The 21,393-nt window shown below is 42.6% G+C and overlaps 3 protein-coding genes and 1 pseudogene across 7 annotated transcripts; 1 reads left to right on the forward strand and 3 right to left on the reverse strand.

The window, feature by feature from the left end:
• Positions 1-277: 277 nt before the first annotated feature.
• Positions 278-3,648, reverse strand: LOC115689365 (leucine-rich repeat receptor-like serine/threonine-protein kinase RGI4). Its single transcript, XM_030615378.2, has 2 exons — positions 828-3,648; positions 278-732 (listed from the first exon to the last, which is right to left on the reverse strand). Exons 1-2 carry the CDS (start codon positions 3,646-3,648, stop codon positions 278-280), a joined length of 3,276 nt encoding a protein of 1,091 aa, XP_030471238.1.
• A 3,489-nt stretch (positions 3,649-7,137) lies between these two features.
• On the forward strand, positions 7,138-14,355 carry LOC115689363 (uncharacterized). 4 transcript variants are annotated; one of them, XM_056321201.1, is made up of 12 exons: positions 7,138-7,456; positions 8,840-8,932; positions 9,158-9,188; positions 9,450-9,571; positions 9,966-10,593; positions 10,689-10,779; positions 10,891-12,236; positions 12,620-12,699; positions 12,815-12,910; positions 12,987-13,060; positions 13,228-13,357; positions 14,046-14,355. In XM_056321201.1, exons 2-12 carry the CDS (start codon positions 8,900-8,902, stop codon positions 14,127-14,129), a joined length of 2,715 nt encoding a protein of 904 aa, XP_056177176.1. In that variant the 5' UTR covers positions 7,138-7,456; positions 8,840-8,899; the 3' UTR covers positions 14,130-14,355. The 4 variants fall into 4 exon arrangements, with proteins under 4 accessions (XP_056177176.1, XP_030471234.1, XP_056177175.1 ...); XM_030615374.2 differs by having other exon boundaries at positions 9,453-9,571; XM_056321200.1 differs by lacking the exon at positions 9,158-9,188.
• Positions 14,356-14,780: 425 nt separating this feature from the next.
• On the reverse strand, positions 14,781-16,020 carry LOC115689386 (uncharacterized; annotated as a pseudogene).
• Positions 16,021-16,394: 374 nt separating this feature from the next.
• Positions 16,395-19,837, reverse strand: LOC115689387 (E3 ubiquitin-protein ligase At4g11680). 2 transcript variants are annotated; one of them, XM_056321356.1, is made up of 4 exons: positions 19,288-19,837; positions 18,151-18,831; positions 17,300-17,681; positions 16,395-16,880 (listed from the first exon to the last, which is right to left on the reverse strand). In XM_056321356.1, exons 2-4 carry the CDS (start codon positions 18,651-18,653, stop codon positions 16,734-16,736), a joined length of 1,032 nt encoding a protein of 343 aa, XP_056177331.1. In that variant the 5' UTR covers positions 18,654-18,831; positions 19,288-19,837; the 3' UTR covers positions 16,395-16,733. The 2 variants fall into 2 exon arrangements, with proteins under 2 accessions (XP_056177331.1, XP_030471264.1); XM_030615404.2 differs by having other exon boundaries at positions 18,952-19,837.
• Positions 19,838-21,393: the final 1,556 nt, after the last annotated feature.

Raw genomic sequence — 21,393 nt, forward strand, 5'->3', positions numbered from 1 at the left:
TCATAAGCTCAAGTACACTAAGACAAGTCAACCCTAGAGATAGCTCTACTTTATTACAAAACCTTACAAGTTCCTTTACATTCACTATTTGATGATCCTTAATATACTGCGTGGAATGCAAAACTACACAATATGTCGATACTTAAACCCTAGAGTAACACTTGGCATCGTGTGACAACAATCAAATCACGAAAATACGGCAGCTGTACATATTCTTTCGCAAGACTCTGCCCGTGACCCGGGGTTAGCTGATAATTGAACCCTGACCGATTTCCTGTTACACTGAATCATCAGAGAAAGCGAATGAGCAGTTTGAAGATTCTTGGGTGACAACATGCCTCAAAGGAGGCGATGAGCGAGCGACTGATAGACCTCCTTTCGTCACATCAGATCCTGGCCGTACGGACTCTACATGTCGAATTGCCTTCAGCAGAGTAACGACATCTTTCATCACCAGACGATCATCGGTCTTGGTATTTACACACATTAAAGATATAGACAGTGTCTGCAGCATTTCGTGCAAAACCGTGTCAGGCCTTCCTCTGAGCTTCGGATCAAGAACATCCACCGGGTCCCCCTTCCTTGCTACGTGGTCCTGAACCCATTGTACCAACGGAGCTCCCCCGGGGAAAGAAGGATCCAGTGGGTGCCTTCCAGTTAATACCTCAAGAAGAACCACTCCGAAGCTGTATACATCGCTCTTCTCAGTAATCGGCTGCAGGGACGCATGCTCTGTATCACCAAAAGAATATAAATGAGTTATACTTCAGTGGAAGTACTACAATTAAGCGACTTTGAAATTGAGATGGAATCATCGAGATATCTACCTGGAGCCATGTATCCGTAAGAACCAGCGAGGCGAGGTCTATGACCCTGTTTGGAGATATCATCACCATCACCATTCAAAACTTGAGCCAATCCGAAATCAGCAAGGTAAGGTTCGTATCGAGGACCCAACAGGATGTTCATAGCTTTCACATCTCCATGCAGGATCGCCGGGACACAACCATGGTGCAAATACTCAAGTGCATGTGCTATTCCTAACACTATATCATATCTAGTCTCCCACTCTGCTCCTCCCTTCCCCGCACCGTGGAGGAGGGAACTCAAGCTTCCATTCGGAAGGTAGTCATAAAACAGCAGTTTTATGTTCTGGCTCGATCCCCAACCCAGAAGCCGAACGATGTTCTTGTGTCGGATAGAACCTAGAGTCTGAATCTCTGAACCGAATGCTCCTGACTGTTCTTGTGCCCACATTTTCTTCACCGCAAGTGTTTCTCCATTAGGAATCGTCACTCTGTATACTACTCCAGAACTCCCAGTGCCGATGACGGTGGATGTTGTTAGACTCTTGACAATGTCATCAATGGAGAAATCGAGTTTTTGGTAGAGAGTCATCTCCCAAGTTTCATCTCCCAAGGGTCTGTTAGTGTGAGCGCGGACCAGCACGTAGATTCCTAGCAGAAGCAGCACAGCAATAGTATTCGCGAGGATTAGCATCACTAACTTTGCAGCAGATCTTGCACCGTTCTCAGATTCGACGTGGCCATCTGTGTTTGCAGGCTCACCAGTGATGTGGAGACCTTTATTGCCAGCAAGATCACTAAAGGGAAGATTTCTGAAATATGGGGTGTCTGGTAATTCACCGGAGAAATCGTTGAAAGAGATGTTGAGTGAAACCAGATTTTGGAGGCTTGCGAGGGCGTTCAGGTCGCCCTGTAGCTTGTTATGTGAGAGGTCAAGGACTGCTAGCTTAGTAAGACTGGAAAACTGGGACGGAATCTTGCCGGAGAACTGATTGCAGCTAAGATTCAGAGAAATTTCCAGCGACGGAATTAAGCCCAGCTCCTTCGGAATGCCATCTGAGAAGCTGTTGCTTCCAAGATCAAGCATTTGAAGCTTACTGCAAGACAGAATCTCCGCTGGAATTCTGCCGGAGAGTTGATTCTTTCGGAGATTGAGTTTCGTTAATTCAGTCAGCGATCCAATCTCTTGAGTCAGCGGACCACTTAGCTGATTGTCGGAGACGTCCACAAACCTTAGGCTCCTAGGTAGCGTATCTGGCATGGGACCTGTGAGCCCATTTGAATGGAGATCGATGAACTCGAGGTTTCCACATCCCGAAATCGACGGAGGGATTCCTCCTGTAAGTTGGTTGTTACTCAGATCAAGGAAATCCAAGCTCTTCAGTTTTCCAATTTCCGCTGGTATGGGGCCCGCAAACCTGTTGCCCTTCAGCCGCAGGCGATACATAGCCGTGCAATTTCCGATATCAGGCGGTATGAAACCGGATAAGTGGTTGGAGATTAGCAGCAGCTTGGTAAGATTCCTTAGTCCGAATATCTGTTTCGGTATTGGACCAGATAGATTGTTGTAAGAAAGATCGAGAGCCTGAAGACCTTGGCAGTCGGATAGGCTATCTGGAATGATGCCCGTGAGTGTGTTCTGCCATGCAAAGAGAATAGTCAAGCTCCTCAAATTGCCGATAAGAGAGGGAATGCTGCCCGAGAGGTTGTTGTTATCAATCTCCAGATGAGTCAGCGCAGTACAGTTCATCATTTCCGATGGTATGGTACCGGATAACTGGTTGACACTCAGCTGCAATTCTTGAAGTTTTAGAAGGTTTCCAAAACTTCTGGGGATGCTTCCGGTTAAAAGATTCTCGGACAGATCCATAACCATGATCTCCGTGCAGCTTCCAAGCTCGTAAGGGATTGCACCAGCTAAGCTATTCTGCCACGCAAGGAGGCTCTGGAGCTTTCTTAGCTGCCCAATTTGCCGCGGGATTGGACCAGAGAGCAAGTTTTGATACAGGTACAGGTTCTGCAACTGGCTGCAGTTCCCTATCTCTTCGGGAATGGGGCCCGACAATAAAGCCGTGTATATGGCTAGAGTTTGAAGCCTTCGCAAGGACCCGATTGATTTAGGAAGACTTCCGGAAAGGCTGGTTTCGGCGAATCCTAGCATGACCAAGTTGGTGCAATTCCCAATCTCCAAAGGCAGCTCGCCCCGGAAATTCTTATTCCCCCCTGCCCGAAAGACTTCTAACTTGCTCAGCGCTCCAATGCTTCTCGGTATCTCGCTGCTAAGTTGATTGTCGTAGAGCGTCAGATAGGTGAGACTAGAAAGGTTTCCGATTGCATTGGGCATTTTGCCTTCGAGCAAGTTTGTGTTGAGAGATAGAGTTTGTAGCTTGCTCAGCCTGCATATTTCTTCTGGTATTTCACCTGAGAGGGAATTGTCGCTGAGGTCAATGAGACTGAGCTCCTGATATTCCCCAAACTCTTTTGGAATTGTGCCTGTCAGGTTCGTCGACGAGAGGACAAGGCTCTTCAAGGACTTGAGAGATTGGAAATTGAAAGGCAATGAGCCTTGCAGATCCACTGATCTCAAGCTCACTTCGATTACCGCGCCATTCAAGTCGCAACGTATTCCGAACCATTTGCACGGTGTCGGGTCTAGGGGATTCCATGATCCTAATGCATCTGCAGAGCTGTTCAGGCTTTTCTTCCATGTTAAAAGAGCCTGACCCTGAATATCGATACATTCGCAGTATGAGAAAAGGTGGCAGTTTATCGACAGAAGCAAGGCGAAAGTGAAGGAGAAGGTATTTGGAAAGAGCAGGAGATTCCTTAGAGTTGCAGGCATTGCTGCGGAAGAAGAACAGTCGATCTGCTTTGGGATTGTTGAGGGCGAAACCCCATGTTTTGTTTATAAAAGAAAACCAGAGGATCTGGATCGGGAGCGCCTTCCTTTTCCGAATACAATACTAGATGGTGAAATTGTTTATTATGGAGATGGTGATGAAGATGCGTTGTTTGCCCTTCTTTAAATCTGTCTCTCCTTTTGTTTTTCTACGAATGTGAAGGAATTAGAAGAAGGTTAATGGAATTACTGTCCGCTTCAATTTCTCACCGCTCTGCCTATTTTTATATGTCGAGTAGCTTTCCTCAAGAGAGCAACTTCGAAACCGCTCGCTCATTATGCCCTGCTTCATTGTATAATCATCTGTGATTTTTAAATATGTTGAGTAACTTTCGGGCAAGCAACTTCGATACTGCTTGGTCATTACATCTTGTTTCCTCGTATGATCGTCTCATCTCGCCACACTAAGTTTTCCTATCGCGTTAAAGTCATTCTGCTGAGTCGGTTTACATCCAACGAGCTTGATTGGTAAGGCATGTTTGAATGGAACGGTTTGATTATAGAACACTCTCCTAGTGCTCTAGCTGATAACAAGCTTTCAAAATGACCCACCAACAGTTGTATCATGTTTACTTAAACAGACACAGTCCGAAGCGATCCATAACCTGGTACGACTCGAGATGGATCTCGCCAAAGCGTGCTGTTATCTGCAGCTGGGAAATTGAATTGGAGCAGTAGAATCAGACAGAAGAAAGGGAAGGAACGCGATCAAGTCACGGAATCGCGAACTGGGTCTCACTAGGGGAGACCTTTCGAATGTTCACATTGTTTTATTGGGGAAAGATGGAGTTTACAGATCTGACGAGTCACCGTTTGGAGTGAAGGGCTAAAGTTCACATTTAGTAATTGTTTTAGAGCAATAATGCAGATCAGCTTCAGTTTGTTTATGTGGGGAGTATGTGTCTGCATGTGGAATCAAATGGAGTGGTGAAGTGCATGTGCAAGGAAGGAATATGATGTCTTAGAGTCTTTCAGACATTGCTAGATATATAGGATTCAGATCTGATAATGCTGTCTAGTAGCTTTTGGCCACAAAAGACTACAAGAAAGCCAAGAGAATATTAGATTAAACCCAGCCTTGGAGTGGAAGAGACAATGTCCCACCAACTCAGAATTGTTTACTCATCCCAACTTATGTTTCTGTTCGGCACAACGATCCAGCGGTATCGCCTCTCGCGCATCAGATTAGGTTCACCTCTTCAGTCCCGTCAGAGGCAGGCAACAATTCAGTTAGGATTTGCGATGATGAATCGACCGCGACTCCGAATAGAAACCAAAAACCGATGACCTTCCACCCTTCTCGACGGGCAAGATAGAACTACTTGATCAGCGCTCGGCAAACTCCTTCCGGCGTCTTCCGGGCGTAAATGTTCATCCAATAAACGCCAACTTAGGGAATCTGTTTTAGCTATTACTGCCTATAGGTGATAACCAGAACGTGGGAAGTTTCTCTGAGAGTACTTTCCGGGCAAAATTCATGTGCTGCCTGGAGAGTCAACAGACGCACCACAACATGAAGAACCCTACAAGCACTCTTTCATACCCCATTTGATAATCCCCTTTGTTAATTTAAACAATGCTCATTTAGATGTCAACCCACAACCACAAACGTGGCCCTTTGGCTTGTCATCTCTCTCATCACATGTTCCCGGATTCTTCTCCAATTTATTCTAATTCACAGACTTAATTAGTATAAGACTATTCATTCAATCTCTCACATGAAGAAATCGCAATCACTATTTCGCGGCAGATCTCCTAAACCCCGCAGGGACGACTGAATCTCCGACCGGGTCGAAACAGACAGATTTAGCCAAGCGCGCGGAACTTAATCATAAGGTCGCCGGATCATCCATCGAACAGGAAGCCAAATTGCAAATGGAAAAAAAAAAATTGTCTCATGGTGTGACCACTTTTCTAGTCATTTATCTAATTTCCATTGAGCAAAGCAAAGACCCCATCTTGGCTTCTGGCTTTTGCCATTTGCTTTCCACTTTCCAAATTTCCCTTTCTTAATTGCCAACTTGGAGTTTTGTGTGCCCTTTCAATCAAACCCTTCTCTGGGTCCTTGTAATCAAGTCTTTTGTTCTTTGATTAGGCTCACGCTTCATCATCTTGACACTTTTCTTAAACAACGTCAAATCAATGTCCCACGGCCTCAATGTTGCTGTCCTTGTCCCTCCCTAATTCCAGCATTTTGGTCTCCCCATTTATCCCTTTTTTCTAATTAATCTCTTTGGCGGTCAAATCAAACGTGTAAGACCGGCCAGAAAGGAGAAAAAACGAAAGGAAAATTCAACGTCAAAAAGGGACCTTTGAGGATTAAAGATCAATTTCTTTGCATGCCTCAGCAAAAAGATGCGAAGTCTCATTCGGCCAAATCGAACTTTGGCTTTGTCATCTTTTAACGTTTGTGATTTAACACAGTTCATGTCGAAAGCGACTAGCATATTGCTCGATTTTCACTCGGTGAATGCTTTGGATATAAATAATTTCACATTGACTAGAAACGGGTTGAATATCGAATCTCATCATTGTTGATCTCAAGCTCGGCGACGTTTGAGGATTCCATTCGACCGCCCTCGGACTATCGTGTGTCCCGAGACTTACCGAGATGTCGTTTGCGTGCACTTCTAAAATATTTAGAAGTACATTGCGATCTAGGAAGTAATAAGTACCTGATCGAGTAAAGTTCGAGTGCATGACATATCTAACCAAAACCGAATTTTAGATTTATCTCTAAGCTACCGGAGATCTTGAGTTGGGTATTTGAGTAAGTTCGATTAAAAAGAGTCAAAAATTGGAGAAAATGGTAAGTGAGATATTGATAACTGCGAGCCGAGATATTGTTTTGTCGGTGGATATCAACCTATTGGATCATGCGGGAGCCACGTTGTTCAGCACGTTGAGATTCACTAGGCTCGTGGAGACTCGGAGCATGTAATAATTCTCTGCATAGTTTTATGAAATTGCTGAAATGGACAAGTCCGTTTGCTAATGATTCCACAATAGTAAAAAGTACATTTCGCCGTTCCATCAAAATCTAAAATATTGCATAAATTTTAGAAAAGTGCGAAAATATGAATCTTCGTGTTGATATTTGTACGTCGTGAGATTTTCAATTGTTTGCCAGTTTTAAAAAGTTCAAATTAAGAAGATTTAAATTAAGAAGAAAAAAAAGTGTAAAAAAAATAAAATGAAATCCAATACAAACAGATCATTACGCGTCGGCTCGAATTTAGTGAAGTTGTCCTCAGCCCGGCCCAACGGAAGGCCGCCGGGGCCAACGCAGGAGAAATTGGGCCGTAGAACGCCGGACAGCGAAACTCCGGCCCAATAGGTGGCCCAAATACGGACTCGGCCCACGCCCGTGGCTCGGACCGGGTTCAACAACCCTCAAGCCGACGATGATCCAACGAGGGTTCTCACCGGTCCTCTCCTTTCCAATTCCTCTGCGACTCTTCTTCTTCTTCTTCGTCGACACTCGCGAGCTTCGTCTTCCATCGCCGCACCGATTCCCGAGCAGCTCGCACCGGAGGGACCGACCGGACGCGTCGAGGACGGGGGCGGTGACTCCGTCGGACCGATCGATTCGCGGAGAAATTTTGAGCGGGAGGGGAGAGAGAGAGAGGGGGAGAGGGAGGGAGGGAGAGGGAGGGGGAGAGAGAGATGGGGAAGAGGAGGGAGCGTCGGATGGCCGCTCAGAGCAACGCCGGCCGCCGGGTGAAGCTCGATCTCTTCGCGGAACCCTCTGGTATACGGCGACTCGTCTCGGCTCCCGTCTTTTCGCTCTTGCGTGTGCGATGGTTTTGCTTAGCTGCCTGCGGGGGATCGCGGCGGACGTGTGTGGCGTATGTTGAGGTTTCGTTTGTGGATGTTGTGTGATCGCGAGAGTTGGTTTTGCGGCGGTCGCTAGAGAGGGTTTCGCTTTCGTGGGTTTCGTTAGGGCTTGGCTTGTTGTGCTGATTGTTTCTGGATTGGAGTTGGGTTGTTAGCTCGTGCGGGAAGTTCAGCTTGGCCGGGAGAGGCTCAGTTACTCCGTTTTTCGGTCTTTTAGGGCTTGGCTTTCGGATTGATCGTTTCTTTGTGTTAGGACTTGGCTTTCTGATTGATTGTTTCTTTGCGTTTCCTCTCTCTCTCTCTCTCTCTCTCTGTCTCCCTCTCTTTCTGCATGATGCGCACGCAATGTTGGACGAAGGGGGTTCGCGGGAGTAGCTTCTGCCACTTAGTGCTTGGCGCAAATTTCATAAAAAGTTCTATATCCAATGAAAGTAAAAAAGAAAACTATATGCTTTGCTTGCGGAGCTAGGATATTGTTAAAAATAGAATTTTGTTCGCGTCCTGCCCAGCTAACTGTGCACAGACACATCTTTGATCAGTATATGGATGTTGAAGGGGAAAATTATTTAGCTGTATGTGTATTTCACAAAATGGTCGGATGAGTTCCCATAGCGGTGCGTAACAAACAAAGGGATTCTGTTAGATGCGTTTTCATATGGGATTCCGTTCGATAGTTCTTTTTCTTTTTCTTTTTCTTTTTTTGCCGCATAACATGTTCGAATGCCTGTTACTGATATTTATTCTGGGAACGAATTTGGATACAATGCAGTAATAGGGTCCATCTGGCATAGCTTTGCCAATGGACTTTCAACCCACAAAGATCTTTGACAGAAAGTCATGTGTTTGGTAAAAGGCTTTGAGAGCCCATTGTGGACTGCATGCATTTGCAAAGAGGTTTCTCTCAAGGCACCTTCAGTCCAGCATTAGGAATAATGTGGTTTCCTTGCTTGAATAAATAGTGATATGGCTTTATGCAATTGAAATCCTTTTTCCTTTTGATATTCATTTCAGGTCTGCGAAGAGATTCCAGGTTGAATCTTCCTTAAGATTTTGCTTTTATGGAAGTAAAACTTTGCATGGAAAACATCATAACGTTAGAAATTGTTCTTGAACTACTTAATTGTAAATCTCATTCATTCTTTTACCTTCACTGCAACTTTTCGGCCGCTATATAAATTCCATTTACTTAAATAATAACTAGGGCTTGCTTATTTAGTATTTTTTTCAAAATAGCAGTTAGTTTGACTGGAAATCGAAATGAGTGAACATTTATAAGTGTGAATTTTCTTGTATTCAGGAGATTTGGGTGGCTCATCTGGACAAGATGAAGTTGAAGTGGATGTAAATTCAACACATCATGATGGGTTACCCAATTCAGCATCTTCTTCAGGTGGGTTCCGCAGTTTTCTTCAAAGGAATATGTAGGGGAAACATGACTGATCAACATTATTTGGTGGAAATGTGGACAATACAAGACTAGAATTTTTATGGCCCTAAGTATTTGCTCTCAGACTTTGAGGTGGCCGTGGTCTTGGAAAATTCACTGTCAGATCAGATCAGGGCCCTGTGACTGTGAAATTTTGCATGACTCAATTTCTCGTGCTCTTTTTCTCAGCGCAATTGGAGACAGTCGGAAAGCTACAGCGGTTCGTATATCTCTGGCTTCACTTGCATCATGACCAACTGACAAGTTTCATGAATCTGTAACAGGTGGATATGACAAGAGAATTTAATTCTTTCGGCCAGACCTAATGGCTGCATCTCTTGGCGCCTTTTCTCTATCATATTTTCATGTTGATTTATTCCTTGTTTTGGGGCATGGAAATTTCCTCTAGCTTTCTGTGCTGATTCAATCTAGCACATGAAGTCATGCTTTAAGAGTTACTGATATGAAAATTTGTTGTCAGCAGGTCAACAGCAAGAGAATCCTCTGCTGTTACTTGGCCAATATAGTGATGATGAGATTGAGGAGGAACCAAGGAGAAGTTCTAATGCCCCTGGGGAGAGTTCTGTGGCTCACAATGACCAGGCAAGTTAGGACTCTGTCATAGTTGTTGTTCAGCTGTTTGTTTTAGCTGCCAAAAGGTGAAAAATACTCTAGCTTTTGCATCTTTTACTGCCTGTGTGAGTTGCATTAGTGAACAATATCAGTTTTAAAAATACACTTTTGCTATATAATTAGTGTTTGCTTGTTTAATTGGTTTTCTCTTTTTTGTTTCCATATTTAGTATCGTTAATTATAAATAAAAAGATTACCTTTCGAGAGTAAAGATCTGATTTTGGTAGTAATGAACACTACCATATACAATTTCTTGAAAAATCCAATCATCGTTGTAATGAAGACACCATATACAATTTCTTGAGTTAAAAAAGACTCTGTCTTAAACGGCTGATTTTTTAATGCAAAAGCTTCGTTTATGCAGGTCGAAACATCAACTAGTAAACAAAGTGAAGACACAGGAGCTAACTTGACCGAAGAATTAGATTCTGCAAAAGTGAGGGAGGAGGTTGGAAGAGATTCTCCATCTCTACATGATTTGCTGAAGTTAGAGGAAAGTGATGTTAAGGAAGGTGAAACGAGTGCCTCGCATGATTTGCCAAAAGAAATAGAAGCAGGTGAACATATCAATGTTGCAGAAACTTTTGATGCTCAAGTTGTTGGGGACGTTAGTTCAGGTTGGAAGATAGTAATGCATGAGGAGACCAATCAGTATTATTATTGGAACGTTGACACCGGGGAAACATCATGGGAAGTACCTGAAGTTTTGTCTCAAATGACGAACTCTGCTGGAGACACATACAATGCTTCTGCAGAGACGGCCCATAATCCTGGTCATGACAGTCACGAGTCAGATTCTAGTTCGAATAAGACTGTCAGAAAAGAGGGGGATTCTGCTTTCTTCGGAGACAAGTGTGCTGGTTCTGAAGATGCACTTTTAGCTTCTCAAAGTCAGAAGTTGGATGAATATAGGTCTAGGAAGGATGAGATGACTGAAGAGCAGAATGTTGAGAATTTAAATTATACATATTGCAGGGATGACATCCACAAAGGTAAATCTAGATATATTTCAGCAGTGTGTGATGCTCGTTTGTGCAATCAATAGTTTGCTGGAGCTATTCTGATACTTGCACGTATGACTCATCAGGTAGCAAAGAATATCCTTTGGGGACTGATAATTGGTCATACCTCATCAAGCAAAGTGATTATCTGTTGGAAAAGTTGAAGTCACTTGAAAGGTAATGAATCATCTCTAAATTTCATTCAATCTCTCTCCAAACTTTAAAATTTTGGTGGATGTCCTTGTTTTTCTACTTTATTATCGTGAAATTTTCCTTCGCTATTTTCAGATCTACGGGACTTCATTTTGTTCGTGAGAGGATATTAAAGTATGTTATAGAAGTTGAAACTAGACTCTCAGATATGAAGTCACTCTCGTCATATGGTGTAGCTTTGCATCCCTTTTGGGTGCACTCTGAAAGGCAGCTTGAACGTCTAAAACTTGCCACTGATGAAGTTTATCAAATGGTAAATGACGAAGTTAAGGAAACAAGTGACGGCAAGCTGGAGAAAAACATGAAGCTCGAATTTAAAGATCGAAACAAGAACGAAGAAGGTTTTTCGACATCCCAAACTGATGCTTCTTTTCTGAATGATGCATCCACTGCCGTGGAGCCTAGTGCGGTTAATCACGACCATGTTACAAATGATGAGCATTTTGCATCTCAGTTGCAAATCAGACAATTGGGAGGTGCTATGGAAGATGGTGAATTAGTCAATAGCGGTTTTATCTCTGATGTACCAATTCTTGCTGCTTCAATGAACGGTGGGGAAGACGTTGATATGGATGTCGATATGGAAGTAGAAGATATGGATCCTGTGAGCACCACTATAACTGGAATGATTGGTGTAGAAAGTACTGTTGTTCCAGAAAAGTCATCTGTACTAGATCCACCTCCTGAGCCCTCATCTGTTACCTCAGAGGATCAGTATTTTATTCCACCTCCCCCAGATGAGGAATTCATTCCCCCACTACCTCCAGATGCTGAACAGATTCCTCCACCTCCTCCAGACGAGCCTCCCGAACCATCTTATGCTCCACCGGCACCTTATACGGAAGTTGAGCAGTCTAGTTCCTACATCGAGCAATACCCCTTAGCTTATCCTAATACTAATTATGAGTATTATGGACAAAATGGAGTCATGAACAATAACTTCTATGGACATGCTGAAGGATGTCAAGTTGTTTTACCGGATGGATCAGTTTCCTATGTAGCTCTTCCAAGCACTACTGCTTCTATCATTGTTACCCCTGTTGAGTCTATAGCATATTACAGCGCCCAAGATGGAGCAGTACCAGCTGTACCTGGTGTTGGTATAGTGAATACGTCCCAATTTCAAGGCCAATCCAGTTCTCTCAATTATAGTTATAGCACCACCACAGATGAGCTTGGATCTGTTCACACCCTTGCAGAGACAAGTTCCAGCTCAATACCATTGTCAACAGGTGTTGCATCTTCGGTTGTTGGCAGTCGAAGTGAAAATGAAACTTCTGATGTCCCCTCTACTTCATCTGCCATAGAAGCTTCCGCAACCACATCAGAGAAAAATAATATTTCTGTTCCATCAGTAAACACTGCTGCTGCATCTGCAGCTCCTGTTGCCTCATCAGCCATTTCAAAGGTTCAGTCAAAAGGTATTTCCATTGGATCCTAACTTAGGTCAGGCTTGAATAGTTAATGCCTCGTTTTTATTTATGTAATTTCTCAGAAAAGATGAAAATTGAATTGCATGAGATACTGAGTGTGAATTACTTTACTATTTTTACTGCCTACACTCTATGGCCAGCCCTCATTTTATTGGCTGGGCACGTTAAATTTCACGCCTGATGTTTTGTTAAGTATCTCGTGAATTCTTGTTACTCTCTTTGCTTGTCGTTATATATTTTATGAAAAATGCTCAATTTTCTTATTCTAACTCCCCCAAAAGTCATCGAGTGGTTAGAGGCTGAGGCTAGTTTGTTATAACGCGATCATTTGATAGATTCATGACTCAAGATTTTTCTTTCCCATTGATCAGTTTTGCGTAGTAAAAAAAGGACTGTTGCCGTTGCTCCATCTTTGAGGTCTAATAAGAAAGTCTCCAGTTTGGTGGATAAGGTACTTTCTTATCATATTTGGTTGTTCTTTGAGGTATCATATTTGGTAGTTCTCTAAGTTGGTTTGCATGCTTCTCTGGACACTTATTCCCGAGTCTGTTTGTCAATGTTCTCAGTGGAAGGCTGCCAAAGAAGAGCTGCAGGAAGATGATGAAGATGAAGCTAAAACTGCTCTTGCACTTTTAGAGAAGAAGCGTCAGAGGGAAATAGAGGTATACAGATGATTCTGCGTAAAGACGTGATGGTGCTTTTGTTCTTCTGATGGCCTTATTATATTTTAAATTGCAGGAATGGCGTGCCCAGCAAATTGCCAGTGGAGAGGCCAAAGAGAATGCTAATTTTCAGCCACTGGGGGGTGATTGGTATTGTTTCATAATTTCTTAACCCTCTCTCCACTTCCTCCTTTCTTTACTTCCCCTCTTTAGAGATGATATTGCATGGAAAATAGCAGCTCCAGGTCATGAAAAGGAGGATGCTGGCATTTTTTCTCATAGTTGGATTCAGTATGAATTGTGTTGCTCTGTCACAGGCGTGAGAGAGTTAAGCGCAAGAGAGCTCAAGCTGCCAGTGAAGCTGTACAGAATCAAGAGCAATCCAATGACGGAAACCAGCAACCAGATCTTGTAGAACTTTGTCGAAGTCTGCCGTCTGGATGGCAGGTATGTTTGTTGGGTCTATCTTTCTGCAGTAGGTTCTAATTGTTTGGCTAGGAAGTAATGGTAAGGAGTTGGACCCGTTGGCGGGGATTAATAAGCAGCTCTGATTTATCTATATAGTCCAATGAGGGGCGTTGACCTTTATCTTGAGGTGCAGGAAGCATTCTATGTCTGGAATTTGGGTGTTACTAGTTTGGTTTTGGGATAAGTGCACTAGAAGTCCTAAAAATTCTCATGAAAGTGCAATTGAGTTCTAAAACTTTCAAAAAGTGCAATACGGAGTCCTAAAACTTTCAAAAAGAGCAATCAAGTCCTAAAACTTGTCATCAAAGTGCAATCAAGTCCTAAAATTTATAAAAAGTACAATCAAGGACTTGATTTGACCAATTTGATAAGTTTTAGGATTCGTTTGCACTTTTTGAAAGTTTTAGGACTTATTTCACTTTCGTGATGAGTTTTAGAACTACCAATACATTTATTTCTTTGGTATTTCATCAATCATTAGGGCTTAAGTAATGGAATGAATTAATCTTCTCACTTTTTTTCTGGGAATCTGTACTCGTCTCAAGAGTCTCTTACTACTTTTGGTTGAGAACAGTGAACTTGTTTTCCTAATTTTTCGTGTTTATTTGCTTCTCTCCCTTGCTTCTTGTAATTATCAGTTCTATTTGCTTATCTATTGTCTTTACAGGCATATTGGGACGAATCCTCAAAGCAGGTTTACTATGGAAACTTGGTCACCTCAGAGACAACCTGGACCAGGCCGACAAAATGACGCTAATTTTCAAGATCAAGCCAAAAAAATTGCTTGCCAAGAACAACATGATGCCAAAAAGTCGAAGAGTTGAGGTTCATCCTCCGTTTTGAGTTTTTTTGCAGTGTTCACCTTTCTTGTTATCGTCCCTTGCCTACATCTATGATTGTACATATATTTAGAGGCGGAGGAGAAGATAGTTGTAATAGCTCTGCCTTTAGCCAGGTTAGTTGAGTCCTTACCTCGATCTACGCGTTACATGGGATATTACCTGGCCGAGGACTTCTCTGTGTATCCTTCAGATGTCTCGGTCCTTTTAGCTTATAGCGCTCGTGGATTTGCAAAATCTTAGGAACATCACTGGGACCTCAGCGTGAAATAAAATCCATCAGAGAATTATAAACAATCTTGCTCTCCAGGATGTTACTGATTACTAGGTCGAATGATGTGATTATCTCCCCACAATCACACTTTCCGCACTCCAGAACTGCCATTCCGCAAGTTCCACAGGTGTCGTTGATCCTGTGGAAAATGACCTCCCGAATACATTGCAAGATACTAGCGCTGCAGCGCATATGCTATATGGAAGAAAGGGATTAGTAGTCACCCTATGTGCACTTGAAAGAGAAGGGTGAATCGTCAGCCAACGAGATAGGCCTGAACCAACAGCAGTGAGATAGAAGTATCAAGATTATAGTAAGAGCAGATATTTACATTATTGTAGAGATAGAGGTAATTGCCAGGAGACCGATAATAGTGGCCCCGTTAATGAAATTGACATTAGCTTAATTCATGTAGTAGCAACTTGAAGGAAATTTGCCTTCACAATTTTGCGAAGTACACACCATGAGTTGGGGGATGCACCGCCAAACAAATATCCTACTAAAACTCAGATAAATTGATGGTTCATCGACGTAACTTGGCCCGTCCTGCCAATCCGTGGAGGCTACTGAGCCTGGAGGGAGTCGCTGATGCCACCCGACTTGGCAGCCAAGTCCGATAGGTTCGAGCCAATGGAGTGGCCTCGGGGGATGCCGGTGTTGCGGTGGAACCGGCACCGGAACGAACCGGCGTGGGTCGTGGGGGAGCAGAGGCAGTTCATCCGACCGCCCAACGGCTTGCCCGAGCCATCGCCTTGCGCCCGCGGCGACAGCATCAGCGGCGAATGCTTCCGTATCTCCTCTATCGTGATCCTCGGCACCGATATCTTGCGCTCCGGACGCTTTTCCTCAATCTTGGGTGGTTTGAGGACCTCTCCCCCAGCCATAGTTTTTGCTATCTGTAATCAAGTACATAATCTGTCTAGCTACTGTTCCATTGCTAATTCATACAAACCAACATCGTGAATATTTCATCACTAACTCAAATCCTTGAAAAGATGGCTTGTGACAGGGCCTGATCTGATCTAACATAAACATTTGGATCTTAAAATGCTTCACTAATTGCGAATTCCTAGGAACAGCGTCTATATCCCAATTTTTTTTCCCAGAAAAAAACCAAACAAAAGTAAACCAGCTTACCTGAAAATCTGATCTCCGATCAGCAGAAATGTTTCTTGCAGCTACCAATTGAAGGTACCCTCTGGTGTAGCAGCAAAATTGCAAGAATTTGATGGCAATGAATAGCTTTTCCCCCCCTTTTGTTCTTCTCTTGAAAGAAGATTGGAGAGAGAGAGAGTGAGAAAATGTGGACAAAACTGATGAACAATCAACCCCTCTGCAGTTCTCTCTTTCAAGGGTCTTTTAACTACCCCTATTCTTTTATTCTTCTTTTTGGCCTCTGCCGTTGCGCATTTGTTGCACCAGAATAATCGGCAGATGCAACTAAAACCAGAATTTTACTGCATATTTCGCGTTCTTCCTTTTGGGGGGTCCAAAAAAAGGCCCGGTTTTTCGATACTAGACCTTTTCATAGGCTGAGAGGCCCACCATCTAGGACTGCCGTCCTCGAGCCGTGCCGGTTGTTATCTTAAAGAGAGTTTGCTAAACGCGTGTTATCTTAAAGAGAGTTTGCTAAACGCGCGTGCCACACGGCATTGCGCTTCCGTTAAGAATGACCGACTAGGTTCATCCTTGAAAGTCTCTATGTTGCTTCAAACCAGCAACAGAAACAGGATGACTGGATGAGTGACATGTAGGATTCAATTTATAGTTTTCTTGGGCTTGAACCTTTAAAGGGCCACTAAAATCACGAGCCTGGTCTTTCAAGGAAAGATGATGCTGAAATAGGACTCTTTAAAAAGGAGGAAGAATATCATGTGCTAGAGACTTTGACCCATTGCAAGTATATCAGCATAGTTTCATATTTTTTTCTTTAGAAACTTGTTTATTGTTGTACCAAAAACATATACATCATGTCAATATATTCATTCGCAGGGGTCTAATAGGACTTGCCAAGTCCTAATTGTAGGCAAAGACCCCAAAGCATCACCCTCTACTATTTTAAGTAAAACAGAGAAAAGAATGCGAATTTGAGTATGCTTGTGGTCACTGGCGAGCTTGAAATATACAAGCAAACTAGCTCACTCAAGTAGCCACCTCCTCCATAATTATGAATCACGCCGGACCGAAGAAACAGAAACCGGGTACGTTGGAGTAGGAATTCCAGCTCTCGAGGATCGTGTTCCTATCTCTCGAGTTCTTTTTTACACAGAGGACAGCAAGATGTAATCCTCAGCCATTGATCGACGCACTTCTGGTGGAACATATGTGAACATGGCAGCTGCCGAACATCTTCTTTCTCCTTGTACTTGGACAGACATATACAGCATTCCTGCAGCGAGAGAAAGAAATTGCAGAATCGCATAAGTCGATATTGATTCTTGAGGAACGTCTTATTCAACTTAACGCTTCAAATTTTAAAATGAGTGCAAAACCCCTGTAGTTGAGTTGAATAATACGCAAAGTATCCTTGTTTGGAACACCTACACTTGCCCAATTGTCAAATGTACTTATCGCTTCATTGTTTTCTCGCTCTTCGAATTAAACATTTCTTCAGATAATGAAATACAACATTCATGGGTAAAAGAGTGACGATCTGCATTCTGTGAAATATACAGGACACACAAAATACATTATAAGGGGCCAAACTTTGTCTTTCGAAGAATAGCATGTCCATGTAATAGAATTGAAAAGATAACGCAAAGCATAGAACCAGTAATTTTGCACACAATCTATAGTTAGTCTACTTACTTTGTCTTCATTTGCCAGGACCGAATTGTGGTTTGAGTCATCACCGAGCTCTAAATTGTTGTCGACTTGCTTATATTTCCAGCTAGGTAGCCTAGAAATCTGATCGTCAGATGCTCCTCTCTCAACCGAACCCATGTTCATGTTGTATCCGAGGAAGGTGCTCATGAGCGGCACAAAGCAGCATAGCAGGAGAAATAGCAGGAATGGGAAAGAGTAGCTGATGGCATTCCAAGCGAGCAGAGAGATACAGAGCACATGAAGCTTTGGTGCGCGTTGGAATGATCCAAACCGAGAATCGAACACCCAAACATTACCCATCACAAACCATATCGCAAAGAACAGCTCTAACGAAGTCCGACATCTGTTCATCAGATGCAAGCTCCTGCACCAACAAAATTGACATTACACAATGAGAATTTGAATGGAAAACCATAAACTAACTTTGTAAGATATCTCGAATCCGCTTTATAATCTATGGGACAGTCTATATATCGGAAGAATGCATCTTCCTACAAGTTAGTTCTATTTGGATCAAACAAAATCTCAAACTTAATTGGGTGGACACCTAGAAACGAACTTGAGCTAGCAGTCCAAGATTAAACCAGGCGTGATGAATTGGATACGTTGACAAAGATATCCATTGCCACAGCTAGAGATTATTTCACTTTTATTTACTTTTGATGCCTGATCCAAATTTCCAGGGGTAAGATTAAACCAAGACCATTTGTGCACCCCAGGAGTCTCAGAATCAAAATGATTCATCAATCGTCCACACTGAGCAACATCAGGTTATGACAGTCTATAGCATCTAATCTAAATGAAAAGAATGAAAAAGAAAAGAGAAAAGGTACCTGGAGTCTTCACTGCCTCTTTGTTGCTCCAAATCCGAGATGCCGAAGCCATCTCCCTGAGCCAAATAAAGATACCTGTAGCGACCATAGAGCAGCAGCACGCTGAGCATGCACCCTATGTCGTAACCCATGATCCATATCCTCATAGGCCAGACTGGCTTCTCGCTCTTCGAGATGGCTAGGGTGAAAGAAGTTATGCTTATCTGGACCATCAAGGCCATGAGCTCGAGCACCATCCAGGTGCTCGAATTGAATGGGTTCGACCCGAGATCTGACCTCGAGCCATTCTGATAGTGGAAAACTCTCCTCAAGAAAGTGAACCATCTTGCTCGAGATATTCTCATAGCCATCCTCACCAAAAATGAAGAAGGCGGAGTGCGGGGAGCCCGGTTCCGGGACCCTACCACTGTCCGATCATTTGTGGCCGATGAACTTGAAGAGAACGTAACTCCGGCACTAGAACTGCATAATGAATCCGGTGGGAAAAAGTATCGAGTATTCATCGGGCGTGACTTGAGTGAATTGAGGAAACAAACAAGCTTCAGAAAACCGAGGATAGGCCAATACTCCTCTGCTCACATACAGCTATAAGATTCCTTTTTCTTTTTTCATAAACAGAATTACTTACGAATACAGACTTCAAGAAGAACAGGCCTATCTCCACCATGTTTATAGGACCGCCTGCAATCATGAAAGTTGCTCTCTGAACACCAGTAGACAAAATTGCCGTTTGTTCCAATTCGAATTTGCGGCGTTACATAGACTTCTAAGAAAACTTTCAGCGAGCTAAAACATGAATACCATGATATTCAAGCAGCTCCAAGTTCCTGTCCGCCAAAAGCCAACTAGGAACACCAAAACTTATCCCTTTAGAACACAATCCTTCAATGAAAGATGATAACTATATGTGGGTGTGAGGAAAAATGAACATGAACTGTGCGAGATGAGAAGAGTATATAGACAGCAACTGCAACAGAATACAGGAGCAGAAGAGGGGTGATGTTGGGTGCGAAGAAGATGACAGGAAGGTGAAGTTGGGTGAGTCTCAGATGGTGACCAAGAATCAAACCGTAGAATACCCAAAGGGAAAAGAAAAAAAACTTTTCTTTGATTTAAAGCGAATCAGAGAAAGCTAACCGTTGGCCTAACTTCCCTCTCTGGTTTTGGTTCCCCCTCTTTGTTTATCAAGCAAGCAAGAGTTTAGAGGAACCTTAAAACTAAACTGGGTCTCCCTCTCTTCTTCAACTGCAAAACTGTCTCTCCATTAAAATGAAAGCAAGCTGATATTTATGAAGGGTGTGACAAACAGTGCAACTTATGCCTCTTCTTTGAATAAAATTCAAGAAAACATGCTTTGATCTGCCTATTCCTATGCCATTTTGTGAGGGTTTAAGGATCAGAAGATTTTCGAATTGTGGCGGGCACAGTGATAGTTTGAGGTTGTCTCTGTCTGTAAATGGTTTCGAGGTTTGGCCACCTAATGCAAACCCTATTCTTTTTCCATTTGTAATAAGAAACAAAGGGAAAAGGAGGGTCCCTCTGCTTTGTATTATATGTGTGAGTGTGTTGCTTTGCATGAAGGCCATAACACCATCACGCCATTATTGCTGGCTGGGGAGGGTACGCTGGCCCTTGTCAATGAGAGGTAGCTTGTCTTAGTTCCAGGAACTCTAACCAGGCACAAAAGCGAAATTTTTGTGGATCTATCTTTCATCTACATCACTCTTTACGGCGAACTCGTCGTGATCCGATCGATCTCGAAACGGCTATCGCCGATATCGCCCGCTTTCGAAATGGGCCGGATGTGTACTTCAATCAAAGATCTCGTTTTCAGCAAATTCGGACCAGCAGTTATCACGTGAAGCTCGACCCTAAACGTTAGAAGGTCGTGTGCATTTTGCGTCTAGTGAAGCAGATTCGAAATCTATTGGCCGCGACGCTGGCATTTAACTCGCGGAGATTCCGCGAATCACATGCATGTGCAAGTTTGAAACGGATGCTAACAGGGGTTTCGACAGGCTTTTTCTGCGATTCGCCCCCGAAAACACACGTGAACATGGTAATCTTGGTAGGGAATTAATTTCATAAGTTTTTTTTTTTTGGTCTGTTATACTCTAATTCTTAACTAACTGTCAGACTTTTACCCAGCCTTCTTGCACAACGTGAAAAACGAAATCCACATCTGAAACTAAACTTCATCACCCCTAGCCCCCCGAGAAGGTGGGGAATCGAACTCTCCAACTCTACCTTCCCAAGTAGGAAAGGTGGCTACTGGGGCAAACCCCAGTGGGAAATTTCATAAGTTTTCTCGCGGTGATATTGAATCCTTCATTTTTTATTCACGGTAGCGAAAAAAGTGATTTTGTGGTAGCTGGTAAGGTGTGATTCTCATGTCAATAAATCATCAGGCTCACGAAATTACATCGAGTATAATCAAAGGAAAACACGTATGTTTCTTAATAATCAAAAAACACCACAAAAATAAATTAAATATGGTTGTTTGAATAGTCAAATTATATAATATTATGCTTTTTTCACTGACCCACGAACCTTAATAACTAAGGTGCTTGAGGAAATTTCTAATTTCAACTCGACCCGGTCAACATTCAAACAATTTATTTTTTATAATTTTAAAACATTTCTCTACGAATACTCCAATGATAAGATAAATTAATTCGAGAATTCCAAGTCAAATTACGACAAATCACCCTATTTTCGACAGGTGCTAAGCTCAATCCCCATCAATCCTTATAACGTGTTTTTCAATACCGCCCGGGAAGCAAAAAGTAAAGATTGGAGAAAGAAGAGTGGAACCCAAAAATTGGTCCATTAATCCAAATTAATGCCTGCACAAAATCTTCCATGAGATTCCATAAACATCTTAACAAGTTAAATCAAAGATTGGTATGTGACATATATAAAAATTAATCGCCCCGATACATTATAATTTGCAAATAAGATTTTTCTTTTTGAAAAATCAAACGACACGACGGGCGATTATTGATGTAAAACTAAAGAATTTTTCATATTTCGAAAACACTAACGAGTTTCTCGTATGCAAATTTGTTTTTGCTTATGTAATTTTGGCAAATCTATTGCACTTATACTAATTCAGTCTTAAACCTTTCAATTTGGCCAATTTAATCATAAACATTTTGGCAATTTACCAATATAGTTCATCTGGCCAATTTTGGTCAGAAATCGTTAATGTATATGTTAGTCTTCTCTTTCCCTTCTTTTCAT

Source organism: Syzygium oleosum, unplaced genomic scaffold (assembly GCF_021117445.2).
Source record: "Syzygium oleosum isolate NSW1041296 unplaced genomic scaffold, Sole_v2.1 Sole_v2.22, whole genome shotgun sequence".
In the NCBI taxonomy this organism is placed as follows: Eukaryota; Viridiplantae; Streptophyta; class Magnoliopsida; order Myrtales; family Myrtaceae; genus Syzygium; species Syzygium oleosum.